General features: G+C 37.0%; 1 protein-coding gene across 1 annotated transcript in view; it reads left to right on the forward strand.

The window, feature by feature from the left end:
* The window catches only part of NEBL (nebulette), a 100,254-nt gene that overhangs the window by 65,588 nt on the left and 9,075 nt on the right, over positions 1-25,591 (forward strand). Inside the window, exons 24-26 of the mRNA XM_086740249.1 lie at positions 2,906-2,998; positions 3,966-4,094; positions 23,993-24,108. Of these exons, the coding sequence (XP_086596375.1) occupies positions 2,906-2,998; positions 3,966-4,094; positions 23,993-24,108 (338 nt within the window). The remainder of the gene's footprint in view (positions 1-2,905; positions 2,999-3,965; positions 4,095-23,992; positions 24,109-25,591) is intronic.

Below are 25,591 nucleotides of genomic sequence, written 5' to 3' on the forward strand. Positions count from 1 at the left end.
CTCTGTTCAGTAACTGAAGGCTTGGTAGTACAAACAGATTAGGACTAAGAACATCCCTGAGATAAATTCTTGAGCTTTAAGTAACTGCAATATTCGTACTGTTTATCAGCTTAAAATACACCAGTATGAAAACACACAGGAATTCTTAACTCCCCACGCCCAGGAAAAATAGTGCAACTATTTAAAGGAAGAGGCCATGACAAACCTGTGAGCCTAATATCCAGTGATATTTCAGCTGATGCTTTTTCAGAGTGAACTGCAGTTAAAATATCTGCTTGTTTAAACAGAAGCAGTGAGCTCCCTGCTCATGGAATGTCCTTGGCAGCTAGAAAAAAAAAAAAAAAGCAGATTGTTAAAAACAACTGACTCTTTTGAGTTTTTTTCCTAGCTGATAGTTGTTCAGCCAGTTAGGAAAAGTACCGCTGTGCTAGAGTCCATCTGGTTGGTTTTTAAAGTATTATTGGTGAAGCTCTAACAACTTTTTCAAATGCTTAACTGCTAAAATTAATGCCTCTGCTTTGGAAAATAGGCCCTAGTTTTAACCATGCTAAAGCTGTTCTAAACCCACTAAGAGAAATTAATCTGAGTACTGGTCCCAATATGGACCCCTGAGGGACACCACTTGTCACCGATCTCCATTGGGAGGTTGAACTGTTGGCCACTACCCTCTGGATGCGACCATCCAGCCAATTCCTTATCCACCAGACACTCCAGTCATCAAATCCATATCTCTCCAATTTAGACAGAAGGATGTGGGAGACCATGTCAACGGTCTTACAGAAGTCCAGATAGATGACATCTGTAGCTCTTGCCTTGTCCACTGATGTAGTCACTCCATCATAGAAGACCACTAGGTTGGTCAGGCAGGACTTACCCTACCTGAAGCCATGCTGACTGTCTTGAGTCATCTCCGTGCCCTCCACGCACCTTAGTGTAGCTTCTAGGAGGATTTGGTCCATGATATTTCCAGGCAGAGAGGTGAGACCAACAGTTTGATATTTCCCAGGTTCCCACCTTCTACTCTTTTTTAAAAAAGAGTGCAATGTTTCCCCTTTTCCAGTCACCAGAGACTTCACCTGACTGCCATGACTTTTCAACTGTCATGGACAGTGGCTTGGCAACTACATCAGGCAGTTCCCTCAAGACTCTTGGGTGCATCTCGTCAAGTCCCATAGACTTATGTATGACCCATAGACTCAGTATTTTTTTACTTACTAAAGCATGATTAGACAGGAAAAGTTGAGCATTCACCAGTTCCCCCATCCCTCTCATGCCTGTCAGTGCTTTATGTAGTTGCATAATTTATCACCATTAGGGCTAATGTATAGTTTATCAAAAGATTTTGTGTTGGCTTTTATTTATCTTGTCAAGAGGGAGTTAGCACTGTGCCTCACCTTATGGGAGCTGCAGTAGGGTACATAATGTACACGTATTGAATGTATTCTAAAGCCATGGAATTTATTTTATTAGGTCTGTCTGTTCTTTCCATTGCCTCTAGGCTATTAATAATTTGAAACATCATATATTTGGGGTCCCCACAGTCCTACTTTACCTACCAACCCATTATTTAGCTTGGTACCACTCAAACCAGCAAAAGGACCAAGTTGGGAAGACAATTATTTTTCCAACTTCCAATATATGGAGTAAATCTTGCAGACAGATCTGCCCAAGAAGCAAACCACTCCTAAAAAGGTGTTATCTGGTAGATTTGTGCTTTAACTGATTGTATTTTACATCAAGATTTTATTTTAAACTGGTTTGGAGAGATTAAATGGTTGTTATATTTTTAAATATAGCAGATATGAATTGTATATATTAGATTGTTTGGAGTAGATCAAGAATGTACGTGCTACTTTGCATTTGTTATAAGCCTCCTCTTAACTTATACAACACTCTAATTATTTGTTAAAAGTTTATTCAAAACATGGTTGAATCTGTATTCACTTCTCTGCTGTGATTATAACTTGAACTCAGATATGAAATTAATTGTTTCTTATGGACCCTTCTTTCAATATGCAGTTCAGACATGAATTCAAGGGATATTAATAACTTACTTGTATGAATTAAAGCTGAAGATCTTACTGTTACTACTATTATTGAATCTGTACAATGAATTCCAAAAATGCTTTTTGATAGTGTGGTAGTGGATCAACAGTAAGTCTATATCCCAGGAAACGTAGATATTTGGAAGACAAAGAGAATGACTAGTGAAGATCAAGAGTGGGCTTCATTTTACTCAACTGTAGATGTCTATAATGTAGATTTCTACAGCTGAATTAGTTACCCTAGTCCATTTTTTTTTTTTGTATTAATTGCAAAAGATGGACACTTTTGAGTTTAAATGAATTGAGCAACTTTCAGAAGTTTATTTTGGATAAGATCAAGTATGCCCCTGATTCTGCTATTAGGCTGACTTGACCTGTGCTGTATGCAAAGGAGGGGCTGTAGTGCCATTGTCAGCTGTAGAGAGGTATGCTGCCAGTGTCAGCTGTAGGGATATATACTGCGGCATCTCTGTGAAGTAAGGATACTGCTGGTGGGCTAGGGGAATCATCTTGTATCTCTGATGGTTTTAGTTCTGCTAGTGGAAAAGGAGCTCTGGTATGTGATATTTAACTTGTCTCCATTTATTTAGACTTAAGAAAATACTGTGGTCATATTTAGAAAAGGAAAACAAAAGTTGGGAGAAAGATCTTCATAAAATAATATCAATGCTTAAAATGAATGCACAAATTTCTTCTAAGCAGGAAATAAATGCTTTGCAGTCCTTTCAGGTGAATATTTAGATCTTCTGGTTAATTTCTAGATGAAGGAAATTGGTTGCTGATTGTTAAAACTCATTTCTTTCATGCTTTTACTTCCTTTGTTGTGTGTCTGTCTTATAATTTCTGTGCTTTGGGAAAAGATCTTAAAGTTTGGCGCACAGATCCTGGCTCCATCTTCGACCTTGATCCTCTGGAGGACAATATTCAGTCTAGGAGTCTGCATATGCTTTCTGGTATTGCTTATATCCTGACTTTTCCCCAAATCAACTTCTAATGTTTATGAAACTAGGTTGATACAGTAAATTTTCAGGTCAATGTGCCAGCCATATGCTTTATGTTTTCATATATATATCTGTAGTATTTGAAAAGCAATATTTTGTAGGAACTTCAGCTATAATCACATGTGCAGATAAGAAATAGTGAAAGGAATCTTATCCTAAACAGCAGTTATTCATGTCGCTTAGAGTCACTTAAAAAGCATAGACCTCTTTTGTCTTCACCATAAGTACAATTTTCAAATAGTTGGACCTCACTAAAATTTCAGAGATATAGAAGATGATCTATTTATGAAATTGATTTCTTTTCTATGCACATTTTGCTTATCTGGCACATGATATTATGCCTTGTGATATTGTTTGCAACTCCAAGGTGTTCGTAATTTAAGGGTAGATGGAAAAGGAGAGAAGTTAATTTAGTAACAGACAGTAAAGTTTTGACTCTACAAGTTTGGGGAATTTTTTTTTTCCCAGAAATATTTATTTTGAATGCATAATTTTGCACATGTATTTTTTTTTTTTTCTACTAACAGTGGAATCTTAAATATTGTTCTGGATGTTAGTTAGCAGTATTTCTACATGCACTTACGTGCATGCTGGGATAAAAGAACATTTTGATTTTCCCCTGGAACTTTTCATATGCTTCATCTTCATACCTTTTTTGACAGTATCTCAATCTTGACTTTGATTTCTGCTATTCTTTTAAAGCAGAGAACAAGCTTAGTTGTACCTGATTTTGAAGCAACCTTTTGAACTAATGATGTTCAAAATGGATACAAAATTGTGAACAGTTTTTTTTTTTTTCTAATTTTAATGCCATCAATATATGAATATCAATGTTAGCAGTCTTGGGGTTTTAGTTGTTGCTCATCTTTGCACTTCTGTTGTCTATTTACTGTGATATTCTTTCTTTCTACCTTTGTAGAAAGGGCAAGCCGTTACAGTAAGCAGTATTTACATTCTACCAGTTTGGGAGATTATAAATCAGATGGCTCTGACACGAACCCTACCTTTTCTTACTGCAGTGAGGTAACAAGACCATCTGATGAAGGAGGTACTCCTTATCCCCACCTTTTTCACTAATGACACTATCACAGTGTACTGAGACCTCACAGACCTGTATTAACTCTATATCCTCGTATAGTCACAAATCATTAGAAAATATGTAAGCTATTGCCTGATTGATAGGAAGCAAGGCAAAATCTTAAGAATGCACAGTTTCTTGCATGCCATATTGCTTTATTGTGTATTCTTTTCCACCATTTTGGTAACACTGTCAGTCCCAAAGCCCTTGCTAACTCCCATTTGTAGAGCTTAAGAAAAGATGTGTTGTGTTTTTGCAAAATGTACATAAATCTGTTTTTTTTTCCTCTTGAAAGACACAATGTAACTGCAAAATACACCTCTGAACTGAAAAAAAAATTACCTTGTGCTTTTCAGTGGACGAATCGAACAGATAATAGTATTTCAGTGACTGAAGTACTTCTTCCTGTATTAAATTATGCAGATGCTTGTGACTCTATGTTTCCATCCTTAAAAAAAGAAAATGCTATAAACTGGCAACTTTCTCCCATGTTAAAGTTTTCTTGTACCCTCGGTGGTTTTGGAAGCAGTGTTGATATTCAGCTGGGAAGCTTATAGAGTCTGATATTGTATAACATGGATAAATATTAAAAGTACTTTGACGAACCTGCATTCCTAGGGACAAAACCATATCTTGCATCTATTTGATGCCATAGATTAGAACAAAATTTATGAAAATGATGAATAATTATCTAGTCATCATAGTGGCATTACAGTGTGTACTAGACTTGACTGGTGAATTGTAAATATTCAGAAACATTGCATTATAAACGTGTGGTTTTTTTAAGTAGTGATTTCTACTTCTCAGTTGTGAAAGAAGGTGCCTTGAAAAGATTATCCAAAAGGTTACTAATTTTTTTTTTTTTTAAGAAAGAGTTAGAGTGAGATATTGCTACCATTTAGTTTCCTGGTGTCCTTGAATTACCTATACTTTTAGAAGATTTTAAGGTGCCTATTTATGTTCTCTCACTCACCAGAGTAATATGTTGTTATAGTGGCTAGTGTTTAGGGAGTCTGTGTTGTGTTAGGTGCCGTGTAAATACAGACAAGCAGCTCTGATTAAGAACAGGTGAGGCAGAAGGTGTTCAGACTGAAGAACTGACTCTGAACGAAGAAACAAACACATCTTTGACAGAACTGTAATACCTTATATCATGTCTGTCCATCTTTAGTTGATATTTTAACTATATTCCCAGCTCTTTTAATAGGTGAGAGCAATAATGCACATAATGCTGGTTTTTGTGTCTCTTCCTGTGATGATGTGAAGTGGGCTTCACAGTCCAGTGCATATTGTCTCTCTGTTCTGATCTCTCTTGGCTCTATTCCAAGCCATTTTAACATTGCTTTGTCAGCTTGATTTGATTGTTAACAGATATCTTTTATTACTTGCCATGTTGAGAAAAGGAAATGGGCTTTATTTTGCCGGTTGTTTTGGCACCAGCGAGCTTGCTTTTTGTGTCTCTATTTAAATCTATTGTTGTGGTGATGTGTTGAATAGATCCTTGCCAACTTGAACATATTTTAGGAAGGTATTGTTTCCGCTTTTGACCCAGCTGGCTAGCCAGGGTTTGAGCACTTGCAGACAGTTCCCCTTGCAAGGGAGAAATAAATGCCAGAGCTAAGTAATTTGACATAATCCTAATAATTTAAAAGAAAATACAATTTCTGTGAACACACTCAGAAAAAAACAGCAGAAGGTAGCGTCTTTGGTCAAAAATACCAACCTTTTTCATGGCAGTGTCGTGTCCAAAATGTCGTTTAGCACATAGCCACAAGATGAGTTTGCCCTTGACCTTTATACGGTATCTCTTACAGTGTACCACAGTGAATGAGAACCAAATCCATATTGCTGAGATTTCCTGGCTGTTTCTCATGCAGTTTGTACTTTTAGATCTGGCAGTTTCTCACTTGCAACTGTTCAATTTGATGGTGCACCAACATGAAAGACAGTTGAAGACCTGTGATCAATTTTACAACCTCTAAGTGTCGTTGGCCTTATCTCATAATCTTTCACATATTTCTGTTTTGTTCTGTTGCTAATGTATTCCAGATACCTTTACTGATATTTGATGCACAACTCAAGTCTTCACCAATCCACTGCCACTGCTGGTGGAATTGTTCCATAACCACCTCTCCCAGCCCTTAGCTGAGTCCCTGGCTTCATAAGAGATGTTAAAGGCTTATCAAGATCTAAATAATTCTCTGTGTTGTCTTTGGGGAATTTCAGTAACAACATCACAGGAGGGCTACTAACATTGTTTGCTAGAATTAATTCCTCCTATTTGATTCCCTGGCCGTTATTTTAAATTACAAGGTTGAGCTGAGCCAAGTGTGCCTCCCAGGGAGCTTTCCCTACAAAATCAGTACATTTTTTTATGGTGTAAGTTCAGGAAAAATCCCTGATCTCCCTTTTAGACTACTGCAGGTAAAACTAGATAGGAAACAATTGTTAATGTTTTCCAGCAAGCCTGATGCAGGTGATTAACTTAAATTTTGATGTTCTTTTTGAAATTACTTTTCAGCTTTGTCTGTTCTTTTTGCAGCTTCTCTCTGTTTGTATTTTTCAAGGTTGACTTTATTACTTCATTACATCATTGAATTACTTTGCCATACTGGACAGAAGCTGTTGCACTAGAGCATCTCAATCTGCCTAAATGCTTTGTAATTGATTACTGCCCTCACAAAGACTTCCTTTTTACCTGCAAGCCATTCTGTAGCACTTCCCAGAAACAGTTGGGTGCCACATTAGTTCTTGCAAAATTCTTAGCTGTTTTTCAAGTAGTTATTTTCAGCTTGGCTAAAGAGGAACAGAAGCTAACTATTTATCTCTTTAAATCCTACTTTTAACACTGGTGTTGCAACTTCTCAGACATGGAGAATTAATTTTTTTGAAGGTTTTTCAGAAAAAAAAAAGTAACAAGAGAGAGTTTCTTTGCTTTCAATTCAGGCCTTTATAGACCACATTGTGTCTGAAAAATTTCACTACTGTTTTTTTTTTTTTTATTTTGGGGTTTTTTTTTTTTTTTTTTTAGTTTCTTTATGAAAGTCTTTTCTGTCTGTTGTGATTTTCATAGAGTTGTGGAATGGTTTAGGTTGGAAGGGACCTTAAAGATAGTTTAGTTCCGGCCTCCCTGCCATGGGCAAGGACACCTTCCACTAGACCAGGTTGCTCAAACCAGCATCCAGCCTGGCCTTGAACGCTTCCAGGGATGGGGCATCCACAGCTGCTATGGGCAACCAGTGTCCAGTGCCTCAACACCCTCATAGTGAGGGTGCAGTCTTACACACTGTTTTTCTCCCAGTTCTTTTCACACTCACTCTTTTGCTCCCTTTACTCCCCTACAAATAAGGTCTCATCCTGTTAGTTTGAATTCAGGCCCCAGGAGAGGATAATCTCGTTTATGTGGCTCAACACCTATTCCAGTGTTGCATTATTTTGGGCAGTTATATTTGTATTTCAACAAGCTACTCCATGAAGGAGGTAAATTTCTTTTACATGTAGCTCACATTTACATATAGTTTTGGAGTTTTTCATGTGTGATGACAGAAGGAAACACAGGTATCACCTAATTGGACTTCTTGTATTCACAGTCTCTAGTGATTCTCAGAATTTGTGTTAAAGTATGTGTTTTTATAAAGATATCTTCTCCTGTTTTAAGGTCTCCATATAGAATGAATCTATTGTCTTTTGCTAGTGACTGACTTTAGTAAGTGAAAATGGCATTAAATTCAAACCCTCCACGGCTCAAGACTTGTTTACTTCCATTCCCCCAAAGGCAAGAGTAAAAATGCTTGAAAGTAGCACAAGTTCATAATATTGGAGACATTTTTTTAAAAGGCTTATTATTTTAGAACTCTTCCTATATATATTCTTCTCAGTAGTTCCATCTCCGGAGACTGAGGCAGGGAAAGGACTTTTTAACACTGGACTGTTAATGTGTGGTACGATGTAAGATATGGAAATTAATTTGTGGTGTATGATCCAGTGCCAACCACAGAAGTCAAGCTCAGTTGCTCAAAGCTGTATGTGTGCAGGTATAGACAAAGATTGGCAAGATAAAGTAAAGAATGCAAGTAAACCTTTAAGGTTAATTAATTATTTTTCTTCAGACCCATTGTGTGTAGGAAGCAAAGAAACAAAATACTACAACCAGAGGAAATTCTGGTTTAGGATTAAAATGCCAAACAATTTTAAGTTTCTGAGAGCGCAGAAACTTGTCTTTAAGGAAGTTGACCAGATGTCTACAGGGGTCACTTGGCTACTACTGGGACAAATGCCAGGCTTTATCATGATGTCAGGGAAGTGACTGTGCACATTTCAGTTTAACTAGAACAGTGTCCTGATGACTGGCCAGATGATGGCAAGTGAACCAAGACACGGCTGCTAGGCCTACCGTTTTAATCACTTCTGTTTTGCATTGGTCTTTGACTCATTTCGAGATGAAGAATTCCTCTCAGTGTGTTTGGAATGACAAGACCCATCTGCACTGAAAGAGTATCACTGTTGTTCTTATTTCACTTTTATTTATTCTCTCTCTCTCTCCCCCCTTTTTATTATGCAACAATTTGTGTGCTTATTTTGTTTTCATTCTACTTCAGTGTTTTCCTTAGGGTTTATCCTTATGTTTTAGTTATCGAAGTCTTTTTATGCTGCTTTCCGTCAATCTTGTTTCAACTGTAAAATATTTTCATTTCTTTTCCTTTTTCCGTATTTTTCTTTTTAGTTGAAGCCTTTTAGGTTCATTTTCTCCCCTTTTGGTTTTGATCTTCCCATTTTTTTTGTCTTTTATTTCCTCTTAATTTCTAGTTTAATTGGTGTACATCAGCATATAGACATGATATATACATTTTTCCTTACCATATCTTCAGAATTTTTCAGTGTATTATAGTATCCTTTTATTCTTATTTTAAATTGTGTATAGTTTGTAGATAGAGAAAGTTAGAGGTGAGTATCTGTTCCTTTCAGTCACGGATATATTGTTACTCTGCTGGGAAAAACTTAGTGCATATTAGGATAGAATTTTCAAGTGCCTTTTGTTGCACTTTAAAAATTAGTGCTAAAGTTTCATGTGTTTAGTTGGAGCTGGTGTGTTACTGATTTGTTACATGTTCACTATTTACGCTTGTCTCCTTCAGCCTAAGTCCTTCAGATTCAGTTCACTTGGTGCCACTAAACAAATAGTGAGAATTAACATAAAGAGTTCTCGATCTGAAGTTTTAAGGTCTTCCTTTCTTTGTTCTGGTGAAAAGGGTCTGCCACTAACAATCAGATCTCTTACTTTTCCTTTACCTGGGAAGCTACCTTCTTTTTACTCCCACTGCCAATCCAAATACACAAATTTCAACAAACCATGAAATTCCACTTACATATTGATAGTCTCTTACTTTTTGTTATCAACCTTAAAAGTAACCTCTTGTTATGAGAAAACTGAAAATTTCTATTAGATACTTCTTTGATACTACATAACAATTGGTCAGATCCAGAAAAGGTTAGTGCAGACAACCTTTGATGAATAAATGTGGCAAATGGGCATGCTGGCAATTTGACTCCGAAGTCTGTGAAGAACAGAGAACACACAGTACTGGAGTATCTTCCTGTGGGATATGTGTACTTAAAGTTTTGAAGCCTTTATGTAACTTGGAGTGGAAGTAAAGTCAATGAGAAACAGTAAGTCCTTTCATCTCTCTCCATAGTGGTGTGTCCTCTTTGTGTGATATGAGCCTTCTGAAGAAGAAAGGCTCCAGAGGAGCTAAGCTTCCTCCACTCCCTTTCTCCAGACTCCAGGAGTTATCTTTCTCTTGCCTCACTAAGACAAGAAAGTGTTGTAGGCCATTAGAAGTACTGTTGTTTGGACTGCAGTCTGAACAGAGCCCTGCAAAGAGCAAATGTAGGTTTTATGAATTACTGCATATCGTTGGCAACAGCCTCACATTGTGTACCAGCTCATGGAGAGGGCTTTTATTTCTCGGCCTGACACTGAAATTTTAATTGATTTTACAACAAATTGATCTCAAACGTTGATTTTAGGGATCTCTCCTTCTCTCCCCCTAGCACACACCAGTATCTGTGGCTCTGTATCTAAAATGTTTATTTGCAGGATTTGCCTGAGGCTTTAACACCCACCAATACGTACCACAGAAAATCCTAGAACAAGGAACTGTGCTGCTGCTTCTGCTCGTTATTGGTCTAGCCAGAAGACAAACTAGTCAGATGAAATGGAGAAAAAAACCCTCTTAATTTCACACACTGGAATTGCAGAGATCCTCCCTGGTAAATCGTCCAAGGAGTCTACTTGTGTTGGCACAGTGGTAATACTCTTCTCTTCTGCCAACAGAAGGAAGAAGAGGAAAGGAAACAGCATTTGGTTCCCTTCATTACTCTGTCCTTCCCATATTTTTTTATAAAAAACCCTCTGGTTTTAAGGATGGGAAAAATCACCATTAGTAAAAGACAAGTCAAAGGAAAAAAGAGAGACTAATACTTGACGCTTCTTTATATTCTAATGTAGAGATCTGTCTTCCATCTCCAGGTGCAGCTGACAGGAATACGGGGCAGATGTCCTTCACCCCTCTTCATATTCGTATTCAGTTGTTAAGCTCCATCATTTTAGGGAGGTCAAGCAGAATGACACAGCAGTTATATTTTCTTCTCTGGCAGCCAAGGAAGAATGGTTCTTTTATGCTAGATAGCTGAATTCTATTTCCATAAGTTATTCCCTATAGTCCGGTAATCAAATATGGCATTCGGAGAGAGAGGAATTGTAGATTTTACAGGAAGAACTACAGGCTTTTGCGGGTTTCTTGTCCCCTTTCAGGTGTATCAGCAGGCTGCACTGCCACAGAAGGCTGAACGCATCAGAACAATGCCCTTTGTACTTGCTCTTGGTGAGGGTCTCTTCCCTTATCCACCAGACTCTTACACCTGTTTCTGAGTTTGGGGTGGGTTTTTTTTTGTTTCAAAGTAAATGGTGCTTTGGTTCAGCTTCTTTTACTTGCAAGGCCCCAGCAGGTTTGCCAATGTGAAGCCTAATGTGCAGGAAAAATAGTCTTTTTCCACTCAACAGTGTTATGGTAAAACTGTGCTTTTCTTTGTTGGTCATCAGATGATTTTCTGTTCTTAAGTGTATAATTCAGTACAAATGCTTGCAGTCACATAATAAATACATCACCCATAAATCTTGTGTAAATTCTAAATTCTTCTCTATATATGTAATATGGGCACAAGTGCATGCATATGTTTGGTACCTATCTGATACCACAAATTATTTATCATGAACCATTTTTGATGTTAGAGAGCTTACAGTCCTTCACAACTAGCGACTCCTGTTCTTTCATTCTCAAAGAGAATTTGCCGAAACGATATAGTTATCTTTGTAAAGTTTTGCTGTAACCACATTGTACCATAAAAAAACAATGTTTGCCCAGACAGAAGGACAGAGCTCTCTCCCTTCTGAAAATGGCACCTTTCCTTTGAAGAGGATGTCTTTTGCTTTTTCAGCTTCTGCATCCTGCTTTGCAGTGATTCATAATGTTCAAAGGGCATTTATTTTTTCTGATTAGAAATAATGATATTTCAGTTAGAGAAGTTTTTGAAAACAGTCGGAGGTGTCCTAGTGTTAAAAAGGTGATACCTTTTCAGCTGTAGATTTGAGGTAAGAAGGAAAATTAATTGCAAGGTTAGTTGTGAGAGTTCAGATTTCAGTTAGAAACAAGTTGAATGTGTTCTCTACACATGTGCTAATTTCAGCACCAGTTTACGTGAAAAGAAAATTTCTGACTGCTTAATATGTAATTTGATCTCCTCTGAATAATCCATTTAAACCTTTTAGGCCATGTAAGTGTAGGGATCCAGAATGGCAATGGGACCATATTTATGCTGTCTTGAGCATTATTGAATCTCTCTGTCCTAGTCTGGACTATTGGACTTTTAGTGTCCTCTGCTGAGTGCTTTGTTAATGCAGAACATGAGAGAAATTAGCCCAGAAAATTAGATTTCACTCCTTTTGACTACAAAGAGGTATGAAGTATCTGTAAACCCTTATTTTTTAACGTAAATTTGAAACTTCATATAGCATTCCAGGTGAGGACTTAGTTAAGTTTTGATTAAGGTTTGATTTAGGGCTTTGGGAATAAAACTAAATATCCCACATTGGTTGTAATTCATTAAGATATAAATCATGATGCATCTGAAAGCACATTTTCATTCAGTGTGTATTCACTGAGGATGAGTTAATGTTCCAGGGACAGCTTTACATTTCACACTTCCGAAACATTTTTGCTTAGGTTCCCTCTGCCTATCTTTAATTCCCATGCTTCTCTCCCACACCCTTGACATCTGGCAGCATCAAAAGGCAATTCCCACTCATCCAGGTGGAGGAGAATCCAGAAGAGATCTCATTTTCAATTTCTGTAGTGTGGCAGCAGTTCAGGGGATCCTTCTGTTTGCCCTGCCAGCTGTCTGAGTTTGATGTTCCCTTTTCCTTTAAACAGTTAGCAAGCAGAAAGTGGAAAGGAAATTTCCAAATGACTTAACAGTTGGAAGTGTTAATGGCTCCCTTGGCAAGCAGTTGTTTCACTTCTTCAGTGTGGTCCCCTAGAGAAGCATTTGATACACTTCAGAGGATTATATATTCAGCAGACAATAAATATCATTAGTAAAATTGTGTGTAGTCACATACTTGATCCTGGTTGATGCTGTCCTTCCACCATTGCCCAGACTGGTTATACACACTATGCAAATAACTAGCTGCACAGAAATCAAAGCACAGCTTCCGTGGGAAGAACTTGCAGGCTTCTCTCTTTAATGCAAATGGCCAACAGTTGATGCTCAGTAAAGGTAAGTGAGTTCAAATTGTAACTGAAGGCATGTGGACAGTGTAACATGTTAGCATAACCTTCATTTTACTAACTCTTTCCATTTGTGAGGAAGCCTAGAGCAAAAACCTACCTATTCACAATTTAAGAAGTAATTGCAGCTTCCTGTGGTACACTGTGTCCCCACCAGGACCCAGGGTGCCTCATGCTGGCTTTCAGACATTTTGTGCCTTCAAAAATAAAAGAATGTGGTGCAGTGTGTGAGGAAAGGAAAGGCATATTGTACCCTGTTTTCTCAGCTGAGACATGCTGCAGCTTAGGTGAAATGTCAGGCAAAGAAGTCAGCTGGCAATAAGGTTTGTTTGTCAGTTACGCAAAATCCTGACTACAATTCCTGTTCAGAACTCCAGAGCAGGATGCCCTGTGATTTGGTTATGTCCCAGTTACAATACCAGTAGAGGAAATGAGGGTAAGTAAATATGATGACCTACCAGCTATTAATAGATACATAGGCTAAACTCTTTGGACTGTACGGCTACCATTGAAAACTAATTCCAAAATAATATTCACAGTGGTTTCTGTTGTAATCCATATAAAATGAATGGGGGATTGTCCTTTTAAATTTGAACTGCTAGAACAATTCCTAAGACATAATGTAGTGTAGCATATAGATGTGGAAATACATGCATTAGAGGTTGTATAGATGAATTGAAGACCTCGTCTTTTAGAAACTATAGTAAAAAAAAAAAAAAAATCATTTTTGCAATCTAGATAGGGCCTGCCAAAGCAAAAACAACCAGCTAAGCCGCTCCCTGCTCCCACAGCATCGGTATAAACTGTGCTCCAAATATACAATCTTCTCCTCTAGTCCCAGTTAGTAATTCTTTTGTCCTTAGGTTGCAATAGAGTATTTAGTGTATTAAATCTGCTTCTGTGAGGAAAATGAGAGAATTAAATATCTAAAAAAGATTTTGTAGTTGAATATTCAAAATGTATTTTTTTTGTTAGTTACACTGCATTTAACTGGTTTAGAATATTCTGTGTTCATCATAATAACGCTAAGATAACATTTTAGGATTCAAAACTGTGGACAGGTAGGACTCTAGGTTTAGAGTTAGAAGTCAAATAGTTGAGGTTGTTTTATTTTTACAGTGCAGTAGTAAGAACTAGTCAGTGGGATCTGGAAGGGGGCTAAATGGTTTGTATTGCATTTTAAGTGAATTAAATTGTAAGTGAAGTAGATTGTTGCAACTGCTGATAAAATTCTATATGTCAGATATGGAATTCAGACGATTTTAAAAATCCTGACAACAACTGTTCATAAGCTGGCTGAAGACAGTAATTGTCATTCATTCTAAATTGTAATTTTGTTGTGTTGTGTTCACTTCCATTTTACCTTTTTTTTTTTTTTTTTTTAGCAAAAGCCACAAAAAACATGTCAGTATGAGCAAAGACTACAAACAGCCTCTTCCTCTGTTTTTAAAGGCTGGTGACCTTTTGAAACATTTTACCTATTGAATTTCATGGGAGATCATTTAGCACCCTATTTTATAACAAATACCTTTAGCTTTTGTGTAAAAAAATTATGTTTTAAGGGGCTGCTATGGAATTACATCTATCCAGTCTGTTTTTCTTGAGTGTTTATGGTCTTACAGTCCTAAACGGCCTTTCCAAAGACAGTCTTGGGAAGCTGATGGCATTTTCTGTTCATCAAAATGGTCTGTGCTGGTGGGACAGGACTAGCTTGTGCTCTTTGCAGGCTGTGAAGTTGCCACTCACCACTTCACTGCTCCAGAAACACACACAGTCACAGGCAGGGACTCACTCCGTGGGTTGTTTGGGATCTGGGTGCTTCTCTTCTCCTATTGGCAGAGCACAATATTGCATATATTTAATACTTTACAACTCTGTGATGCTTTACAGCTACAATAATGTGTTAATGATCACAAAGGCTTTTCAGCTGTGACTCAGTAGAAATGACAAGCATGTCTTGGCAGAAATTTTCCCTGTATTACCCTCTTTTAGTCAAGAGGGTGGCTGTTCAGTTGATTGTCCTCTTTCTTTTAACATTGACGGTAGAAAACAGGGCATCCTTGGTTTCTTTAATTTTTCTCTAGACTCTGATGTTTAATACTTACTTTCAGACATGACTTCTGGTGACTGTGCTAGCCTGAGCTTTCCCTGAATATTGCCCTTTTGTGCAGTTCTTCTGAAGGGGAATGAAAGCCATACTACTTCTATTTAAAGGAAGAATGTCCATGAGAGACTGCTTTTTTTTTTTTTTTGCAGTAAAGAGATTTAAACCCTTCAGAGAGGTCACAATGGACGTCAAGAAATAGATTGCCCCAAAAAATGTAATTGCATTGACTGATCCACTGTTTCTCGAAATATGAAGAATTAAGGAGAAGTCCTGAATGACTGGACACAAAGACTATAATGTACTAGAGAGGCAATTTACCAACCGTTCTTCCACTGGACTAACTAGTACTTCCCAAATTCCCACTCCATCTGCTATTTGATATATGATGGACTTATATAACAATGACCAGTGTAACCAGTATTAATATTACTGGCTCTTCATACAAATCAGGAAAACAAATTACAAATAAAAAACAGGGTGTGGCATGAACACATTAGATATTCTTTTCATCATTCTTTTCAAAATTTTTGTTTTCTTTGACATATGCTAAACAGCTATGTGTGATCTTCTGTTATAATTTCATTCAAAACCAAATTTTAATTTCTTACAATGAAACAACTACTAAGAGTTATAATTGTATGATTCTGCATTTCCTACAATCTACCTCGGTTTACATGGTGGGTAGATATATTTAGGCATAATTACTACTAGCTGATAAAATGATGTTGTAAAATAATGGTGTTTAAAAGAGTGTATTAGTCTAATTATGACACTAATGAAGTTTAATTTAAAACATTTTATTTTATCCTTTGTAAATAATCTTGTGAGTAGCAATGTTTTGATTTTTTTTCATAATAAATAATTATTGTTAGTTATTTTAACACAAAATACAAAATAAATAATTTTGTTGATTTCCACCCCTGCCTCAGTTTTTTTTTTTCAAGGATTTGAAAATTGCATGGTTCATTTCTTGCATCTTAATAATTTAGGTTATGGAAACTTCCTAAGGTTGTAATGTTCTGAATTTACCATTGACTCCAAGTAGTTCAGAGCTTCAGTTTTAATGAGGTCAATGAACATGGCAGATATTTATTAGCACGCCATGTGAATTAGGCCATACTTTTAGGTTGTTATTTCAACAACCTAATTATATCTGGGTTTGATATTCCAATTTACTAACCAATACTGACTCCTGTAATGGATAGTATGCAGAGAAACTGCTGCTTCTGACAGCACCACTGAGAGCAACAAACCTGGTAGCTCAGACATCTGTGAAAGCAGCCTAACTAACGAGTAAAGGACAAGAAAAACAGTTAAAAAAAAAAAAAGAAAAGAAATGAAGGGAAAGTTACTGTTACAAGAAAAAATGCCAAGATGCTTTACCGTGTTGTTCTCTACCGTTCTAAAAACAGCACTGTTCTGTATCAGATCTCACCATCTGCAATCTTCAGGTTAGTGCTTTTTATATGCTTAAACAGTCTGACTTATTCCCTGTAAATTTGACTGTGCTATGATACTCTTTCTGACTGGAAAATAATAAAACTGTATAACAGATAAGTGTTACAATCAGTTTAGAGTATGTGTTTCCATTTTCTAGCTTATTTGAAAAGTTAATGCTGAGCGATTTAACTTTAGAGCTGCCTGGGAATTTTTGAATATTGTTCATCAGAAGATAACCGTTCAATGCTGAACTTCTTTATAGGAATACATCACTGGTGACTAATGTGTCAATGCCAAAACCCCCCATTTTATTCAGTTTTGAGATTGTTAAGGTTATAGCTTGACATTTTTGTGACAAAGAATTCAGCTTTATGTTGAAATGTGTTTAAATTTGAAGAGTCATATAAATTATAGTAAACACTTACAATTATCAAAATTAAACCTAGATATTTTGAAATTATTGGCATAAAATTGTTTCTTTACCTGATTTTAAAAATTTCTTTTTGCATGAACCTTTCAGGTTTTTTTTTTTTTTCTTTTAATCTCAATTTGGGATAGGAGCATTCTTGGCAATCAGTTCTGCACTGGAAAATTATTACTGAAGTTTTTCTAATGCTATCTGTATTTAACATATCTATACTCTTATGTTTGTTTTTTTTATGTTCTTGTAACTGCTTTTTTTAATCATATCATTTAGAGACTATTCCCTTGCTCTGTACCATGGGGATGCTACAGAGTTCTGTACCTCATCTCAGCCTCTTCACCATCTCTATCTCTTGGCAGTCCTTGCACACTCATTGAAGTCTTTAAGTTCTCTGATACCTGTTTTTACTGTCAAGTGAACAGCTCTTGCTGGCTGCATTAGGCTTAATCTTCTGTAAAATTCCACTATGACTTTTTTCAAATACTGTGGAGATGTAAGATACAAGTAGCTGAGCAGTGCATGCCATGTCCTAGCACACAGGAGCATTCTGCATTACATGGGATGCATTGTTTGGAGCTGGATGCTGGGACATCTGGAGGGAAGCATCTGTGAGAGGCTCAGCTCTTTTCTGGTTTGAACTCAGAGGGAGCTTGCACAGGAGTGAGATCCTTGGGAGGGCATACCTTGGGACAGCTGAGCTGATCTAGCATTTTACTGTCTTCTGCTGCCTCTGGCCTTGGGTACCTGGTCCTGCCTCCTTCCTTGCGCTGCATCTGTCACTGGTCTGATTCCTTGCTGAGCTGACTTAGCTCATCAAGCCAGCAGAAAAGCAACCCAGCTGAGAGGAGGAGAAAGGGTGGTAGGAGTGTTAGATTGCCTCAGCCAACTCATGGAGCATCAACCTCAGATATGTGGTGAGAATCAGGGATGGACGGGCTATAGAGGTATCACCTCATGGGTCATAGCAATCAAGCCACTTCTCTTTTTATGTCTTTCATATCCTATCCTCGTTGTACCTATCCTGCCTTACTTGCTACCAAAGTAGCAAGATTCTTGTTTCTGATTAGCCTGTGATATAGGCGTTCTTTAAGACTCTAAGTAAAGTATTGATTGGCCACAGTTATGTTCCCTTTTTCCTGCTGTTCATGCTTGGACAGGATGTAAGCTTCTGCAAAATGAATGCATCAACTGTCTTCAAATCTCGCCTTAGAGCTGTTTCTCAAAATACTTGTATGGTTAACACAATGCTGGGATGAACTTATTTCAGGAGCTTAAACAGGAATATACACAGCATGGGAAATAAACAGGAGGAATTAGCGGGTAAGTCATTGTCCAAAGAGCTGCACTGAAGTCTCCATTCTGAACTAAAAATTGACTGGACAAGGCCCTAGGCAACCTAACCTAACTGCAAATGTGGCCCTGATTTTAAAAGGGAGAGAAACTCCCTTACCTCTAGAGGTCTCTTCCAACCTTAATTGTTCTATTGTGATCCTTCTCTTTTTTTTTTGTTGTCTGTTCTCTTGTACTCTACTGTGTCTTTTTTTTTCCCACTTTGTTTCCTTTCTTTGAATTCAAGCTCTTTGAAACTGTTTCTGTTACTTATATGTAGTACTTTTATATGTAAATATATTTAAAATGTAACTTTACATACATATATAAATAAATGTTCCTTTTCATGTAGTCTACTCGCCTTTTTTTTTTTTTTTTTTTTTTTTTTTTTTCCCAGATCTGTTTGGCATTCATTTTTCCTGTCCTTACTCAGGTTGATTAGTACCTTTTCATCAAAAGTCTTGCTACAAATTTTGATGGGACAACTCCTGGAGGGGAAGTACTACTTCAGCACATAAAGATAGCTGAATCAAACCCTGAGTGATGTCAGGTGCATTACTGTGGAAGCAATTTGTTATTAGAAATACTGAATTCAGTTACATTCAGGAAAGAGGTGAAAACTGTTGATAGTATTCAAGTATGCCAGTCTTGGTAAGTGATGATAATGTACCATTTTGTTCAAGGATCTGATGGACGATACTAATTTTAACCCAAACCACTTTAAATATTTTAATGATGGGGAACAGCAGCCAACATCTGAGGATAATGATAAAAACTCCCGAATTTTTATTTTTCCTAAATGAGACAGAGCTTGTAACCAGTTACCTCTGTGACACTTTCTGGAGAAGATTTTAAAAAGGTACCAGTTGTTATTATCCACCAGCTCCAACACAGCAATAATAGTTTACCCTAAGACTGTATTTCCTTAGCTGTGTGGTCTTGTGACTTGGACTGTGAAGTAGTCAAGGGAGTTGTGCAGTTTGGGCAGTGACCCATCCACATGAACAACATGTGGGGTGTACCTGAGTACCCCAGAAGTGTACTCTAGACTTACACTACCCCACATGTGATTGCATCACAACTCTGACAATGTTTTGTGCTGCACAGTATATAGAGTAATTTTGAAGGGAAGGGCAAAAGAAGGAAGGAACTGGAAGCTATGGGAGAGAATTTCTAAGACTCTGTGGGCTGCTGTAGATGTTGCAATCTGTGGAAAATAAGGCAGCAGCAAGGCAAAACAGAGAAGGACTTCAGTATATGTAGAACAGTATATTTCTCATAAGCAGCTTCATCTAGTGTCAGTAACACAAAGATGTATGATTCTGGCTCTATTGCAGCTTTTGTGCTCCTCAGAAAATCTACAGCTTGTCATCCTCTTACAGATGTGAGAATTAAGCACAAAATAATCATCGTCTTTCTTTTTACTTCCTGCTCTCTCATGTTGTTATTACAAAATGTTGCAATATTCTTAGTAAGTTCTCTGAAATCTTAGTAGCCTAGTAGTGAAAATGTGGGTCAAGATAACATCAACAGATAAAGTGAAATAAATGCTTAGAAAATGTCTGTAAGAATAAATTAAGTGATTATTGTTTTACATCTGGTCCAGTAAATGGCAAGCATTGTAATAAATGGCAAAAATGCAGTAGTTAGCAGTGGGGATACATTGTTTTAGCTTGGATTATTGAGCGTGTGCTGTACAATAGAATGAAAGAGAGTTTAAGTATGGTTTTGGTGAAGTATTATATCTTGGAACCTGCCCTTTAAAAGATTTTTCTTTTCAGCATAAACTTTTTTTTTTACCTTGTAGTTATATAATGCTCCTCTTAATTATTCCTTTCCTGATTCCACAATCTGACCTTTTTCTTTCCCTGTCCTTCTGAAAGCATGTCCTGATCGGTACAGGCTCTGCAGACCCCGTTGTCTGCTGCACCAAGTTGATACTCACTATCATTCCTTCAGCTTCTTCTTTTTCTTGGAGGCTTCCTCTCTGTTTGCCTTTTATCATGTTCATTGATTTTTCTATTTCTTTTCTCTGAGGAAATCTATAGAGTAAGAGAAATATGATAAATTCCTTCAAGTAGGTAATTTAAAATGAATATCTGGCTTTTTCGGTAAGTGGGACAAGAAAAAAAAAAGTAAGTTTTGATACATCAGAATGCATCTGGTAAAGTCTTAATGCAACAAGAAAAAACATCCACCTGTTCTTCTGGGAGCAATGGTCAGCCCTCAGCTCCCTCACCAATAAATCTGGCTTCAGCTAAATGAATTTCATGTTCCACCACTGTGTTTTATTGTTCCCTTAGGTTAACTAAAACCATTGCTTTTGCTGCTGCTGCAGTCAATGATGTTATAGGACTTTATACTTTGGTCTGAGTCAAAAGATTGCAGTTAACTATGGATGATGATGATGAAGAAAAGTCAAACTCTTTTTCTGCATCATTTAATCTCACCTTGAATTATCTGTATGTCACCGGAAACACAGCTCAGATCTGTTGTCTCTTCACTAATCTGCTTATTTATGTGATTCCCAAATTATTTTCCAAATAGACAACTATCTGGAGATTTCTTAACTATTTTTGCAAAAAAATGCTAAAAAATATTGATTTTTTTTTTTTTTGGCAGCCCTACTATAGTATTTTTTTAATGGAAAAAAAAAAAAAGGTGAAATTATTCAGTCAAGTGTCTTCAACACCGATATGTGCTGATACCTACACTCATATGTATTACACCTAAATAAAGGACTAGAAGATAATTAGCAAAGCTAATCCTAGAAATTCCTTCCTTTTGTTGGCATAGAATCTTTTTCTAATACTTTGGCTTCTAACACTTCCTCAAATTTCTCCTGCTTTGGAAGAAATGCTTTGTTTCCCTGGGCTTACAGTTTCCATCGTTGCAGGTAAATTAGCAAACAGGTTCTCTGAGACAGTTTGACAGAATTCTCTTGGGCTGCAAGAAGCTGATTGCAAAAGAGGAAAGCACGTCTCAGATCTGCTGCTGACAGTTGTCACAGAGGCAGAAGGCATGGATTATGCTTCCCAAAATAAGCCAGTTGATTTGGAGGCTATAATGAAGCTGACCGTCAGCAGGCTTGCTGCCTTACGCTGACAAGAGGTGATTGATAGGAATTGAGAAAGATCTGTTTTGGGGAGGAGGAATGAAGAGGAAAAAGTTCCTAGCAGTGTCTTTACTTCTCTTAGGAAGAAGAAAGGGACTCTCAGAGTGTCTGGCCCTGCCAGGGACCAGGGAAAAGCTACCAGCCCTTTGTCGCTGCAGAGCAGGCAGGGTGCTGACTGATCAGCACCCAATGTTGGCTTAAGATACTATGTCCTATGAAGTTAAAAACTTAAAGCTGTGCTCAGTTTTCAACTCACATAACTAATTTACTGCTGGTATGAGGAGATGAGATTCTCTTGGCTTCTATGAACTGACCTATGTTTATGCTGGCGGTGAATTAGGCGAAATATCTTCATTCCGGCTTGATCGCAGAACCTTAGCTTGAATTATTTTTTTTCTCTATCATGAAGGGCTACATCTGGTAATGTAGAAATAGCTTGTAACAACACTGGAACATAAATTATTTGATGAACTACTTAGGACTATTCACTTAATGCATGATAATTCTGTGAACATGTTAACGAGCAGCAATTCTCTGATGATTAAACTGCTTTAAAATGTCTTTGTACTCATATGTCATTAGAATGAACTTGGCACTTACAAAACATCCATTATTCATCATGTTCCAGTGTTACATCTGACTGTGTATCACTTTAATTTCACTCACTTAATAAAGCAATCTATTAATTACAATAGTTTGAAACATGTTTTCTAAATCAGAAAAACCCTGGTTAAATATACAGCATTACTTATCTTTACAAGTATAGTAGAGCAAAAAGTAACATCCAAAATTGTAATTGCATACTTAGTGTATTTGAATATGCTAACTAAAACTACATGGATGTTTTAAGAAAAACCTTAGTTGAAATCAATTATTTTGTTCGCTGGGGAAGTAGGATAGGTAAAAAACCTTGCTGAAAGCACAAGGTTGGCTTTTCATTCTGAAACAGGTCAGCAAACATTTTCTCGGTAATCCCTTTTCACACGCATTTATTGTCCTGACCACTCAAGAAGCAGAAAGGGACAGAGTATTATTACTGCAAATATGAATACTTCTTAACTTTTTATTTATTTATTTTTAAATGGAGCTTTCCTGCTTCTCCCGTGTTTTTTTTTCGTTTTACAAGTCCTGGATCCTTTCATACATTGCGAACTCCATTAAATCCTACATTAGCTTTGCTCCTTTTAGAATCTGTGTGTGATGGCTGCTTCAGAAGTGGTTCTTACTTACCAGCAAGCCCAAGAGATGTATCTCAGAAACTACTGAATTGCTGAATTACTCCATGTTTGAAGATTTTTGACTCATGGGCTACATGGGCTCCATCTTCTGTTAGTTAAAGACATCTTTTGTCAAAGGAGTTAGATAGAATACCAGGTAAATTGCCGACTTAAAGAAGCATCAACAGAAATGCATTTTCTTTTCAGTGTAGCTAAATGAATTTCCAATTGAACTAGTAAAATTCTGGTAAGTAACAGTAGAGATGGGCTAATAACCTCCATGCAAGCCAGAAGTCTGTGTTCTCAGAATGCCTGAGTCTTGCAAAACATACACAAATATGGGATGACTAAACTTTTAACCTTTAGATTTTGAAAACCACTTCAGTCTCTTACTTTTTTTCTTTAAAAATGCTTATTGCTTTTGCAATAAGTGAGGAGTCACTTATGGAAAATACTGAGGAGTCACTTATGCTGTCCTTATTTCTCACAGATTTTTGATCAACCCTGTTTTTAACACATTCTGTTTTGATCTGTTGCTGAAGTAAGGTGTTTGAGCAGATATGGAAGGTTTATGAATGCTTTCCTAGTAAGCAAAAGAGGTAGAGAGTCCTTGTTGGTTTTATTAACTCTTTCAGCAGCTCTTGGTACAATAAAAGCCAACATATTAATGATTAGCATACAGAATTGTTAAAATAATGTAATTGTTAAAATAAAATATGTGTGAAAGGGGTGGAACAATTTTGTGGTAAGAGAAAGATACTGAAAAAAGTGGACTTGGAAATATTTAAATAACCATTGGTCTCTCTGTGTTTGGCTAAGAATGTTGATGGAATCAGAATAAACTAAGAAACCCAACGATGGTCTCACTTTTTTACATTTCTGTCTCTTTCTATAAATCACCATCCTTCTTTATTCATAGCCCAATATATAAGAGTTAGTTTGCAGTGAGTTAAGAATTGATTGCAGAGAATTTCTACTGAAACATTTCAAAACTGTGTTTGTATATAGCATTTTTTCATCAATCTTTCCTTAAAAAATGGCAGTTTGTGGCAAATGATATTTGGTGCACCATCTTTGGCAGTATCAAAATTGAGTTACTGGTGTCTCAAGCTTTTGTACGCCTTTTTAATGGTCAGACTTCCTAAAGTACATTAAGCTTTTCCTTCCAACTAACCCTTATAGTGTTTGTGGATATATTGCTATAGCTTTCGCTGCATTTATGTGTGATTCAACCTGTGAAAAGCCTTATGTTCTGTATGGAAATAATTCTGAACTGTTTCATACTGAGGAATTGTTATTTACAATGCAAATAATCTACAGTTTCTACAAATTATAGATAAGGACTTATTTTTAAACTTAATTAATGTTTCTGTATTTCTTTAACGCACAGCCCCTGTTCTGCCTGGGGCATATCAGCAAAGCCAGTCCCAAGGATATGGATACATGCACCAGACCAGTATGTCATCCATGAGGTCCATGCATTCACAGCCTCATTCAGCAGGTCTGGTGAGTATTTGATTTAAAGTATGATTTTATTTGGTAAGCAACTTCATCAGCTATTGTGAAATCTCTTAAATATGAGTGAATTGATCTCCTTGAGTTCTATAATTGGGCTATTTGACTGTCCTAGTCCTAAATGCAAGTGATAGTCCTCATGTATAAAAAAGATTAAGTGACTCGGGGCAGTGGCAAGAACTTTTATGTCAGAATACATTAAAAATATCATTTATGATCTCCAGAAGGCAGAAAAATAACTGACTCTTCTCCCTGCTTATACTAAATTGTAAACTCTTGGACAGAGGCTGAGCTTTGATGTTATGCGCTGTGATGAATTCAGGCTTCTAGCACTGGATGAAAACCACTAATCTCTTAAGATCACTCTGTTGGTTTAAATTTGTTTCAGATTTTTTGGCTTGCTGCTTTTGTACTAGCAGGATTTGTACCTATCTGTATTACTCATCTCTGCTTGTATAAAGCCAGCTCAGATTCCCTATTGCTGTGTTCTTTCTAATTCAACAGAACAGTCATGCACCCACTCGTGCCTGATCCAAATCATGTTATGCTGCTGGGTGACTGAGAAGAAACTTTATCATGAAACCATGGCCACAGTCACGAAGTTCTTAATTGTGGTGGATGGGAACTTAAAGATGGAGTGAATATTTCATTTTAGAAGTAACTGCTCATGGAATGAGTATTCAGCTGGGATTTTTAGGAAATTATAAAGTTCACTTTTAATGGTTATCGTATTTTTCCTATTGTATCACTTCCTAGAGTTTTCATAGTTCAGATCCAGTCACCTTTTACCTTAAAAATATCGAGTTGTAATTTTAAATTTTAAACTATTTTGAATGGATGTATATTTACAACCTCTGTCACCTTTTTTAGAGATGAAGAAGTATTTAATTATGAACCAAACTTACAGTGTGCTGAGCTGAAAAAAACTGTTTTCAAGATTAGCTGAAACTTATCTTTTTTTTTTTAAGACTAAAGCTCCATGGCATTTTATATTTTAAAGATCATGATGTTCTGTGAGGTTTGGGTGCTTTCAGGATGGCCAGTTTCTCAGCTGCTTGGGGGCTGAGTGAGCTAACTTGCTGGGAAGTCTGGGATCCAGATACCTGCATCTTTGGGTGAGCCAATAACCTGAGGAACTCTTTGAACACCTGCATGACAGCTGTGAGGCAGCTGATGCTGGAATCAACCATTAATTTCCAAGGATGTTGCCAGGCACTTGAGGAGCTGGCTGCTTTCCAAAAACACCAGAGTCCAAAAAAAATGAAAGACCTGGAAGCCTCAGCTTTGCCAGCAGATTTGCTAGTCAGAGCAAACAGCCTTCAAATCCAGCAGCTAGAGAATGGAGATGCCTGCAAATCTTGAAATGCACTTAGCAACCTGCACAGCTATGTGGGCAGGTAAATGGCTACTATTTCCCTAATATCTCTGTCTCCCAGTGACTTACCTGGTGGGCTGCCTGTTGAAACAACATCAT

Source organism: Chlamydotis macqueenii, chromosome 2 (genome assembly GCF_036417535.1).
Source record: "Chlamydotis macqueenii isolate bChlMac1 chromosome 2, bChlMac1.mat, whole genome shotgun sequence".
NCBI classification, from domain to species: domain Eukaryota; kingdom Metazoa; phylum Chordata; class Aves; order Otidiformes; family Otididae; genus Chlamydotis; species Chlamydotis macqueenii.